This window comes from Vespula vulgaris, chromosome 1 (assembly GCF_905475345.1).
Source record: "Vespula vulgaris chromosome 1, iyVesVulg1.1, whole genome shotgun sequence".
NCBI lineage: Eukaryota > Metazoa > Arthropoda > Insecta > Hymenoptera > Vespidae > Vespula > Vespula vulgaris.
In genome coordinates this window covers 96,800-109,012 of record NC_066586.1, presented here as the reverse complement: position 1 = coordinate 109,012, position 12,213 = coordinate 96,800, and the positions used below count along the sequence as shown (strand labels likewise).

The 12,213-nt window shown below is 50.8% G+C and overlaps 1 protein-coding gene and 1 long non-coding RNA gene across 3 annotated transcripts in view; one reads left to right on the top strand and one right to left on the bottom strand.

The window, feature by feature from the left end:
• Positions 1 to 116: 116 nt before the first annotated feature.
• On the bottom strand, positions 117 to 823 carry LOC127072038 (uncharacterized). The gene is made up of 2 exons (XR_007785303.1): positions 430 to 823; positions 117 to 298 (listed from the first exon to the last, which is right to left on the bottom strand). It is a non-coding gene; the product is annotated as an uncharacterized LOC127072038 (long non-coding RNA).
• A 36-nt stretch (positions 824 to 859) lies between these two features.
• Positions 860 to 12,213, top strand: part of LOC127071884 (RNA polymerase II elongation factor Ell-like) — a 52,772-nt gene continuing 41,418 nt past the window's right edge. Inside the window, exon 1 of one of the 2 annotated variants that reach the window (XR_007785268.1) lies at positions 860 to 2,365. Coding sequence is in view for 1 of the 2 variants with exons in the window: in XM_051011680.1 (XP_050867637.1) it covers positions 2,234 to 2,365 (132 nt within the window). In the remaining variant the exon portion in view is untranslated. The remainder of the gene's footprint in view (positions 2,366 to 12,213) is intronic. The other variant, XM_051011680.1, reaches the window with a different exon arrangement.

Here is a 12,213-nt window from a genome sequence, read left to right as displayed (position 1 = left end):
TCGAGGTCTTACGTCTCTTACGTTGGTTACGGTCGCTTTTCATAACAACGAACTCTGATCATCCGTTGAAAGAAAAGTATACGACAGGAGGAAATAAAAGTTTTGGACGATCTCTATACGGTTTATAACGACGGAATCCACTTTATTCGAAGCTTATCCTCGTTACATTTCCATACGGGTCGTATCTACTTGACAAATAGATGTAATTCTACGGATTGGACGACAAAGTCTATTATCACAAGCATATCCATTCGATGCCGTCCTAACCGGTCCACGTTTTGGGATCGATTCTATCCGCCTGGAAGAAAAATACAACGCTTAATCGAGGAAACGTTTTCAATTCGAAAGCCGGCACGCGACTTTGAAAAAATTAATCTCAAAGATGAAACATATTTAACGAAAGCAACGATGACACAAGGGTATATTTACTCTTCCATCCGTCGGCCATACTGGATTGAAACCGAAGAAATGATGTTTCCCGTTTTCAAAATCGGTCACATACAAGTGTACGAACCAATTTATCATAAAAACGCTATAAACTTTCGCAAATAGAGTCATCGTTGATTCCTCGAACGATTCGATGGATAAAGTCAAAAAATGTTGCTTCGACGAAGAGGTTAAAGGCGAGTCGATCGAAGGTTAACTCGGTACTGGATACTTCGAGACGGAAAAATTCCTAGGCAAATTTTTCGAGGGCTCCGATTGGTCGACGGTGCTCGCTCGATGTGAGCTTTCCTTTTGGAACTCGTGGATTGGTCGGACAGAAAGGTACTCGCGAGAGATGACGCTAGATGTATACGCGAGTCGAGAAAGAAATCGACCGAGCGCTCTCAGTCGAACGTTAGCCACGACCGCGCGAGGACAGCAAGGTCGTCGGGCTATCGGTGCTTACCTAATCGTTGCGATTGGCCGACGGCTCTCCCGTAAGCCCCGCCTACCAGGTGGCCGTTCGAAAGTGTAGTCGTGTAGTTTGTTGGGACGAAACGACGGGCGCTGCTCTCTCTCTCTCTTTCTCTCTCTCTCTATCTCTATCTCTTTTTCTCTTTCTCTCTCTCTCTCTCTCTCTCTCTCTCTCTCTTCGTCCGTCTGTCTTTCTTTCCCCATCTCCCATACGTCCTAGGCGACTACGAGAAAATCTTGAAATGAGTCATATCGGTGCGTTAATATGTGACGGTTGAAAGGAAAGGAGGATAAGGGAACGTGCGAGAGGGTGGTTCACGCGCGGCTGTCAACCACTTTCGAAGCGTGTGCGAGAAAATTGAAGAAGGAGAGTAGAACGCAAGAACGACGACGACGACGACGACGACGGCGGCGGCGGCGACGACGGTGGAGGCGCCGGAGGGAGAGAGAGAGAGGAGAGGCGGCGGAGAGGCCGTCGAGAGGCCGTCGAGAGGCCCTGGAGAGACGGAGGAGAGGAGGTGAAAAGCGGCACCGCGCGGCGAGAAAAGAGGAGGTGTCGTGCGCTAGAGCACGGAGGATAGGAACGGAGGAAGAAGGCAAAGTTTTCAATCTCCGAAGAAGTAGAAGAAACAAGCGAAGACGTTCGCGTATCGCAAAAAGGCTCGACCGAAGACCCACGGAGACGTACGAAGAGACGACGACGGATCGCGCGAGAGAGGGGCACGTCGCGGACAATACGTCGCGACGACACGACGACGGCGACGGCGACGGCGACGACGACGACGACGTCGAGAGAAGAAAATCAAAGACGCGCGTGCGTTTCGTTCTTCGGCCATCGCGTTTCGTTCGCGTTTTTCCGTCCTCTCGCGAGGCATAACTTTTGGATATATCGTGCGAGTGTCTCTTTCATCTCCATCTTCGAAGACCAAAAACGAAGACGAAGCAGTCGTCGTCGAGAGTTCCGGGTGCGGAGATCGTTTCCTCGCGACCACCACGGAATCGTTCCGTGCTCTCTCCCTCTCTCTCTCTCGTCCTCGCGTTCCGACGCACGGGATTAAGAAGAGAAGACCGAGCGAGCGAGCGAGCGAGCGAGCGAGCGATCGAGCGAGCGATCGAGCGAGAGAGAGAGAGAGGAGAGGCGAGAGGAGTCGTCGGCGTTCGTGCCGAGAGAGAGAGAGAGAGAGAGAGCGAGCGAAGAGGACGTCAGCTGTGTGCGCTTTTACGACGAGGGGAACGTGTGTGGCACCGTGACGGAGAGGGAGAGGGAAGAGGAGGAGAACCGACGAGGAGGAGAGAAAGAGAGAGATAGAAGCCACTGCCGAGAGATAGAGAAATGGCGGCGCTGGTGGCAGGTGTCCAGTATGGTTTGTCGTCGCACAGCAATTTTCACGAGAACAAATCGCTCATCTTCGTCAAGCTCACGGATTCGGCGCAACGTGCCATCGAGGACTTTCTTAGGAATCGGGTGAGTTTCGTCTCTTTCGATCTTTTTTCTCCTTTACTCTCTTCCATTCGGTCCGGCTGTCTCCTACGAAACGCACCACGTCCCAGTAGCAGCGGTAGCCAGTAGCAGCGGCAGCAGCGCAGCGCAGCGCAGCGGCTAGCTCGTGTGTTGGTGCGAGCGAAGGTGCGCGCGCGCGCGCGCGCACGCTCCACCGCCACGCAAGCTCGCGCGTTTATGCGCGATCTCGCTCGCGTGCTTGGCCTTCGCGTTCGTGTGCGCGCGATCTCGTGGCCCGAGAACGCGTGTCGTAACGAATACGCACGTTTCTACGCACGTTTCTACGCACGTTGCTCGCCATGGGCATCCGCGCATTACTTCGAGCGAACGTCCGACGTAGAAAAAGCCCTGACCAAGAGGCGTCCAGCCACGTACGCTCGTACCTACCTACCTACGACGCGCATACCTGTCATCGAAACGCGAGATCGAGATTTTCGAGGCTCTACGCTTCGATACGCTTTGACAACGGCGATCGCCGCGTTACGTAAGGCGGCTACCCTCGAACGCACTCGCGAGAGCACGCCGATCGCCTTCTTTTCTTCTTTTTTCTTGTTTTCTCTCTCTCTCTCTCTCCCTCTCTTCTCTGCTTTTCCCTTTTCTGGCTTCCTTTCGGATAGCCCGAGCGTACGACCAACCGCGCGCGTACGTGTTTCGTTATTTCACGGGTTTCTTTGCTCTTCGAGATTAAACGATACGTAACAGATGTTTCGGCCGTCGACGACGTTCGTGACAGGAAGGTACGCTCGGTTACCTTCGGAGCGCACAATTGTTTTTCCTACGCATATGTCCTGCCTTTATACCCTCTCCCTCGCTCTCTCTCTCTCTCTCTCTCTCTCTCTCTCTATCTCTCCCCCCGATCTCCGCGGTCGATAAGACGATTCGTGACGTAAGAGAAGATATCGTCCGGGTCGAGTTCTCCCATCGACGATCTCCGAAAGATCGGAGGAATTTCGAGAGAGGCGAACGACGAGTTCTTTGTTGTACGCGCGTCGAGGGAAACGAGTAAAAACGGATGAATCATCGTTCTTGGCAGTCGTCACCATTACCGATCATAACTTTTACGATCGCCTACTCGCAGACGTACCCGAGTATATACGTACTCGCGTACCGAGAGAAGTCTCCTTGAAATTCGATTTTTCTTCGTGCGCGGCGAAGCTGGTTTCGACCGAGCGAGGAGAAAGAAAAGAGAAGGGTCGGCGTTTGGTTTAAAAGTCTCCATCGGTGACATTGTAGAACGGTTCTCGAGGTATCGCCGAGGCGACGCCGAAAATAGCCACGTCGGTGGTCGTGCGGCCTTTAAAAGACCCAACCCGTCGTCGGTTTTGCCTGCGCTTTACGCGCTCGACGAAACGCTCCTTCCGTTCGTCTTTATCCCTTTTTCTCTCTCTCTCTCTCTCGAATTCCGACAAAAGCGAAGCGGCCTCGTCGTCGATTCGCCGAGAGAGGGGCAAAGAGAAACGTCGGCGGCGGTCGCCGTTGCGTCGCTCGCGAATTCTTTAGCGTCGGTCGACTCTCCTCCGAGCTCTCTCGGACGCGAGATTCGAAAGTAGAGTCGTCGCGAGGGGCGTGATGGTTGACCTATCGTCGCGATACGTTTCGACGATAGACTTCGCTTGCGAATCGTGTCTCGTTGCGACCGCCTAGAGTCGTATCTCGCTAAACTTTGCTTCGCGAGAGACGACGTGGAATCGACGACGATCGCGAAGAACGCCCTCGTCTTTCGCCGCGCGCGCACCCGAGACGACATTACCCAGACGTTTCGTCGTCGATTTCCCGAAAGCGCCCCTTCCTCCTACCCCCCTCTTCCTTTCTGACGCGACGAGTCGCGTCTCCTCCGCTTATCGTTTCTTCGGCCGTCGCCCTTGTTCGTCCAAAAAGATACTCGGTTGTTTTCCGAAAGCGCAGGCCTTCCCAAATATCGCGAGAAATTTGACCCGTCGAAAAAGTTCTCGCGCAACGCCTCTTGCGTCTTCGAATTTCGATCGATTCGCGTGAACGAAAAACGGATAAACCGGCTCCCTCCTTGCGTACGTCGTGCGGCAAAATCGAGCCACGTTCGAGTTTGCACATTCGTGATAGGGCCGCGTCGGCGATTCCGCGGACGTCGCACGCCTTTCCGGAGAAACGAACGAACGTTCTTTCGGCTCGAAGGACTCGTTACGCTCCCCGAGCGTCCGGAGGGTGGTATAGCGAGCGCGCGAGTCAGGTATAAGGGAGGACCGTCGTCCCTTCGACCGACGCAGCTGTCTCTCCAAATCCCAACAACGATCCGGAGTTATATCGTCGATCCTGCAACGTCTCTCGCTATACGACTCGTTTCTTCGCGCCTCGTCGCTTACCTGAGCGGCGACGATCGATTCGAAAAACTCGGCTAAATCGCGAATGGACGACGCTCTGGCTCTACGACTTTATTCCATCCGAGCGCGAGAGTTAATTTCGTGCCGTAGGTTCGTGCTAGAATACGGCAGAACGGAAATATATTTGTCGTTGAAACGTCTGAACGCGTGTGCATCTCGTCGAGGCCGGACAAACGAATTTCGTTCTTCCAGTAAACGCCGTAAGGTCGTAGGACGAATTCAAAGGGCGTTCGCGTATTTCGTGCTCGTCTCGAGGAGGAAGATGGATTTTCGAAGCCACCGCGCTCGTACAATCGTTTCGTTTAAATCCACTTGACTTTGCTCGCCGCCGTAAAACTTTTTCTTACGATACGTCGTGCGATGCGTTGTGCGATAGTTTGCGCGCCTCCGATCCCACATAAATTATCCGCTTACCGTTAATAAGCCGCGCAACGCTCGCAGACACGGATAATGATTAAGGATCGTTAATTGCTTCCTCTCGCGTTCTTTCCACGGTCATCATCGATCCTTCCTCGCCGACCATCGAAAGCGCGAATTTCGCGTTCCTCGACGCTGCTGCTATCGATCTCGCGGACCAAATAGTTTTACGCCGCTCTTTATCGTTCACCCAGCCGATCGGATTCCTCGAGTCTACTCCTCGAGTAATCGTTCCGATACCCTCCGAAAGGAGCATCATCCTTCCTCTAATTGGCGACTTACGTGCACTCGAGATACGTTCGATTTACGGCACGGCGCGGTATAAATTATGCCGAGTGAAAGTGAATGCCGCGATAAATCAAGAAAGCCGATACCAAAGAGAGAGCCTTACGATTCGTAACTTCCCAAGGTAAAAAAAAGTAAACGAAGAAAAAAAGAACAATAAGGAGAGGAGAGAAAAAAAGAAAGCTGAAAACGTAAAATATAATGTGTATTAACCGACGTCTTATCGCTCCGCTGGCAAACGTTTTCCTTCGTACACGGCGAAGGGTGTCGAAAGAATTTTCGCCTTTCGCCGCGGCCAGGCGTTTTATCGCTTTTTCGAAGAATTACCGATCGTAAGAAAGTTTTCCTTACCCAAGGTCGTCGCGATTTCTACGATTACTACGGGGAAAATGGAAGCTCGCGAAGCGTTCGCATCGCGTCGCGCCGACTTTTATCTACGTCTGCTAGGAAATAAAGAGGATAAATACGAAACGGAAAATAGCCGAGAACGAGTAGGTTCCTCGCGAGGCGATCTCGAGGATCGATCGGGGATACCCGTATCTCGCTCGGGATTCGGATCGGGCTTTTCTCGAGAAATCGGGGGACAGAGAGACTCCCGCTCGTTTAACGCGCGAGTAATCGCATATCCTTTTAAAGGGCCAAGGAGGATCGACCGCCTCTAGCAGGTACGAGAGGGGAACGATTCTCTTCTCGTGCCGAGCCACGAACGTTTCGTTCTCGTTTTCACCAATTTTAATATCTCTTTCCCCTTCTCTTTTCAACGCTAGATGCTCTCGCGTACCAAGCGGATATATCGAAGTAAAAGCAGAGGAGAGAGAGAGAGAGAGAGAGAGAGAGAGAGAGAGAGAGAGAGAGAGAGAGAGAGAGAGAAAACGCGAAATTCCTCGTACCGTCCGATTCGGTCGCCTATTTTTGGAGAAAGAAAAATGATCGCGAGAGATCGTAAACGGCGCTCTCTTTGTCGTCCTTTCGCGATGCGTTTTCTACGAGCCACCTCCGCGCGTGCCGCAGGAACGGCCCAAACCGACCGTTAGTTCCACGTTATAAATTTGGTCGATGAAGTAATAATACTCCGCTTTCTAATAATAATATACCGTGAATCACATCCGCGAGCGGCGCGGCGAGGCTTCCGTTTCTGCTTACAGGTATGTATGTCGCGACTCAACGTTTGACGACCTAATCTACGCGATTTCCTTACGAATTTAATTCGCGTCGGCCCATGACTCGATCCGTCTCGGAAAAAAGAAGAAGATGAAGGAGAAGAAAAAGGGGATTTTCGAACGCGTCTATTTTCGATTCGAAACGATCTCTATACGCGACGTTATCGCATACCTATTGCAAAATAAAGATAGAAATCGAGCGAGAAGGAGATATTACGAAAGAACGTTCAGAAAAATCGCACGAATCGAGACCGATCGACGGAGGCTGACGAGGATAATGAGAGAGAAAGTACATTTTTAGTTTAAAACGCATTTTTTTCTTTTTTTTATCGACGAACGCCGTGTTCCTCGCGATGTAAAGTAGTCGTTAAAGAGAGACCGCATTCTTAGGTCCTAACGAGTGGAAACGCGGAGAGAAGAGCGAAGAGAGGATAGAGGTCGGGAAAGACGAAACACGTCTATTCGCTTGGTCATCCTGGTCATCGCTAGTGCCACTCCACGATGGAATTACTAGGGAATAATAGACCGGGTGAAATCTGAGATTGCGCAACTTGCCGCTGTATCGACTTTACACACACACACTCTTCCCCTCTCTTCCTTATTTCCTCTTTCTCGCTCTCGATACCCATCTGCCACTTGGATTTAACGAGCATCTAACGTAATTCGCATCGAGTACATTGGCACGAAAATTGCGATTCTGTTTGATGTAGGTACATGTATACTATAACAGTACGGTAATAGCAATGACGACGACGACGACGATGGTAACGATAATAAGAGATTAATCGTCTTCCAGTAAGCAGCTTAATCGGCCGGATTTTCCGATCTCGAAGAAAGTATCGAAGAAGTAAAGATGTTATCGAGTGACAAGAGAGTGCTCGCGATTGGGGGGAGAGAGAGAGAGAGAAGGGGATTATTATCCAAGTTCGATCGAGAAGATCGACGTTCAAAGTTGACTTCAAACTGACAAAGTTGGCGTCTTTTAAGGTGATAACTTTGAAACAAAGAGACAAGTTAGGAGACAACGAGGCTTTCCGTCGTCGAGCAAGTAGTAGCCGATCGGAACGCCGATCGCGTCTTCAGGCTTTGCGAAAAAAGATCCGCGAAAGTGGAGTGTGCCGTTAATATGCCGCGAGGAGTCGTTTCGTGGCTACAGGCTTTCTCCGCGAGGAAGGCCTTCGATCTAGAGAGAGAGAGAGAAAGACGTCCTTTCTCTTCAAAGGACGTCTGCCTCTTCGACTTTGTTCGAAGGTCGTTGCACTCGGTCAAGATCTACGAGAACGCGTCGTCTAATAAGTCGTCTTTCTCTTCTCTCGACACCGTTGCCGACGAAACTGGCCGTTTTTTCGTCGACGAAACGCGTAGAACCTCTCGAATCGTCCTCTCGTTGCTCCGATCGTACGACTCTTTTCACAATCGACTTAAACTTACGCTCCTTCTTTCTCTCTCTCTCTCTCCCTCTCTCTGGGCAGCTTTCAGTTATCTACAATGACGTCAAACGCCACGTAATCTCGCGGAAACGATTTCGTAAATATATCCCCTCCGGAGCCACGATCGCCACGGCATTGCAATACCCGAGCATCTTTGAGATATTTTAGTCATTTTCTAGACTCGTTTATTTATATTAAAAAAGAATGCTCGGCGCTTAGAAAAATGTTTCGTTCCAAAGGCGTTGTAATCTATGGCATCGATCGATCCATCCCACGTAGCCGTATTACAATGTACCCACGTATCGGACGTTACGCGTAGCGAGAAAGGAAGACGGCAAAGGCCAATAAATTTCCATGAAATTCCAGGGTGGAATCGATTCTCGCAATCGGAACCGGAATACGAGCTCGGTGTAACCGGTGATCCTATCGATCTTCCCTTCCGGCTTTCGATGAAAACGAGTATCGGCCACGCTCCGGCGGATTTCTTCCGAGATGAATCGCGCGCGAATACCTGGCGTCACGACCGCGATCGAACGGGTCGACGGAAAATGACTCGCTCGTGCTCGATCGAGACGATTTCCGTGAAAGTTGATTTTTCACGAACTGATTTTTCTTACCGCAATTTCTCGCGATAGACGCTCGATAAGGCCCGGTCGACCGGACGACGTTGCTTTTATCGCGTGGAAATCCCTCCCCTGCCCCTCTCGAACGAGAAGCGCAAACGACGAGAGGTTTTATTTTCCAAGGAATTACAAAGGACCAACGGAGCGTGTTATATTCCTTCCTCTGCTTTTGAACTCTACTATCGAGCGACGTCGCCGACAAAAGTTGCATGCGTATGAGACGCACGTATGAGAAAAGAAGAGACGAGACGAGACGAGACGAGATTAACCTTGACGCGCGAAAAGGAAGAGGAGCGAGCCGCTATTATCACTTCCATTAATCTCAGGAAATTTTTCGATTCCAACCTCCGTTCGATTCGTCGTTACGCGTATAGGCGTGTACGGACGCGGAAGACCCTCGCTCGCGTTGCCACCACGGACTGCCTCGCTGGAAGCAATCGCGATGACCAACGAATTCACGATGCTTCCCCTCAACGATAGCGATCGCTTTGTCGTTACACCGAAAAGACCAATTCTTCTCTTCGTCCCTTTCACTCTTCCCTTTTATCCTCTCTAGCCCTCTTATCCTTCTTTCACGAATCCAATCTCGATCCGTCTCAACTTTGCATTTATTTTACCTAACCGAGTGAAGCCTAATTCCTCGAAAAGAGTTATAATCGGTAGAGAAGATCGTTCGTTTCGTTTTCTCGTTACGATACACATGTTCGAGAGGGAGAGAACGAGAGCAGATGCGCGATCGTGCGGTGCCGCTAACGAGACGGGAAGGTCGCTGGCGAGGAAAGAAGGTCGGCCGTCCGGGTAGTAGTCCCTACTATGGGATAGTCCCGTTCTCTTTCGAATCGACCGACGAGGATACCAAAGCTGTAAACGACGCGACGCGTTTCCCCGAAACTCGCCTGCGCGTGCAAAAAGGAAGATGTAACTCGAAAAATGACTCGACTCGTATTTTTCTCACCGACGTTCAATTTGGGATGTAAAGTTATACGATAGGACTGGGAAAAGGTTCGAGACGGTTCGCTTTTTTGCATAAACTCGTTTTGCAATTCGTTCGAAATCATCGAAGATTCTCTTTACATCGTATTATTTTCTTCTTTAGCAAAGCGTAAAGTCAAATGTACGAAGCTGTCGCAAAGAAACAGAGATTCCTCTCGAACGAGTCGTATCTTTTTCTTACGCGCGAGAACAATCCGCTTTTCTTATCGTAATCGGCGAACGCGAACGGAGAGTCAGCGATCGCTTTCTCTCTCTCTCTCTCTCTCTCTCCCTCTCTCCATCGAGAGATTCAATTTCGAGAGATCGAGCGAGTATTGTCTCGCCTTCTTCGAGAGTCGCCCTCGCCGCTTCCCTCCCCAATTTGCGACACCGAGCTCCTTTCACTTTGCTCTCTTGGCTATTCGACGACGACGATTGCGAGGTTCGTCGAGGATCGTGTTAATAAACCTTCCGAATCGTAGATAGGCGGTAAATCATTTGTAAAATGTTAAGTACGAGACGGTGCGCGTAGTTCGCGAAGCGACAGCTGGTCGACAGACCGTAGGAGGGATCGCAAGGTGTCGACGACGTTCGCGCTCGTTCGGCGACGTTTCCATCCGCCCACGAGTTTTCGGCCGTACAAAGGAGGAGAATTCGCGTTCGTTCGTCTCGTCTACGCTCGCTCGATAGAAGCGTTAGAGACGTTCTCCTTCTCCTTCTTATTTTCTTCCTTCGTTCTTTTACCTTTCCAGAGAGAGAAAAGAGAGGAGAAGGAAAGAGGTTTTTTCGTTCGACGCTGTTTCGGAATGCGAACCGTTCGTGGGGCGTCCTCGATCGCCGCGATTTTCGCGCAAAAACTTGGACGTATCTCCTATCCTCTCGGACCGGGGATTTTCGTTCCGTCGTCCTCGCGGATTTCCCCGTTGCGTCGCGTCGTAGCGTGGAAACCGCAACGACCGCCGCCTCTCTTTCCACGCAAATCGATAATGCTAGCCGGTCTCCCTCTCCTCCTCTTTACGTTCTTCCAATCTTTTCTCGACCGAACGAAAACGCGTTTTACCCCTCGTCACGGCTCTCGGAAAGCCATCCTTCGACCGACGAACTCGGCGAATCATTCGCCGAGTCTTTCTCCGATTTCTCTCGTTTATACCGTTTTCGAAAGCATTTTCGAATTCGATCGAATCGCGTATTCGTCGTATGACGTATACTCGTCTCGTTGCAAACTTTCGCGCGACTTTGGAAGCACGATCGTTAGGAATCCCGACGAATCGATCCGGACGAACGTTTCTCTTGCGCAACGATCGTATCTCGCGGTACCGACCGAACGGCGCGCATAACCGTAACTTAATTGGTGGTCGGCCGCATCGCGACTTTGGGATAGTAGTTTTCTCGAGCGAAGTACATTGTGCGGATCGATCTCTCTCTCTCTCTCTCTCGAACGTCTGGAAAGTTTGGTGAAATTGAGGGCGAACGTCTCGTCGTTGCTTTACCTCTCGCAGACGTATAAAAAAAGGAACGTGGCGAAAGGGAGAAAGAGACGGAGAGAGAGAGAGGGGGAGAACGATCGCGTTTCTCTCTATTTGTCCAAACTAGTTTCGGTAACACCAGTTCCCAGTGAATTAATTCAACGAGAACTTAAAAAGCGTTGGGACGCGCCAGAGAGAGAGAGAGAGAGAGACAGGAGGAAGGTAGAGAAGGGAGTTATTTTATACGGTGTAATTTGGTGGGAATATCGTACGGAAACGGTACTGTACCGTTTAACTGTGCCGGGGCTGCCTGCGACAAAAGAGACAAAAGATCGAAGGAAAGAAAGGAAAAAGCATATAAACGCCACTCGAAATCACCGTGTTCCACCGTTTCTTCGAGTCGATCGCGTTCTACTTTTTTTTTTTTTTATTAATTCAGCTCCCTTTGTTCGATCGTCGCCGCGAAAAAGAAGTTCTTCGAACAGGCGTGGTTAACCGAGAATTTGGACGATCGTTTCCGAAAAGTCTCGGTGAAATTCGAATACGGGACTCGCGCTCGAGCACGGTCTCCTATCTATCTTCGACCCTTTCTCCGACCCATCGTCCGTCCGTTTTCCCTTTTAAACGAACGTTTAAAAGCCGTTAATTATCGTTAACGCTCTTCGCCCCGAGACCCAACCAACTTTCGCGAACGCGATGGTCGTCGAGATATCGAGCGAGGGATATTTCGTTTTGAAAGTTTCAAATTAAAATACTTCCGGAAAACGATGCGTGCGGCCGAGCTCGAACAAATTGGTTACTACGATCTCTCTTGCTCTCCCGTTCGCTCGCGTCGCAGCGACGAACGTACCGACCGATTCGTATCGCCCGAGAGAGACGTCTTCGAAAGCATGCTTCGTCGTAGAGCTGGTTCGACGTCGATCGCACAAGGTCAGGCCCCGATAGGACTAGAAAATCGTGGGAGTTTTACGCGCGTCGCCTCGCCGATGGCATCGATCGGCCGAGAAGGGAGGCGTCGTCTTTAGAGCGCGTCGTGCAACACCTACCTCTCGAAGGCAGCATCGCGGATTTTCTCCGCAAAGACGAGAGAACGACGAGCCTC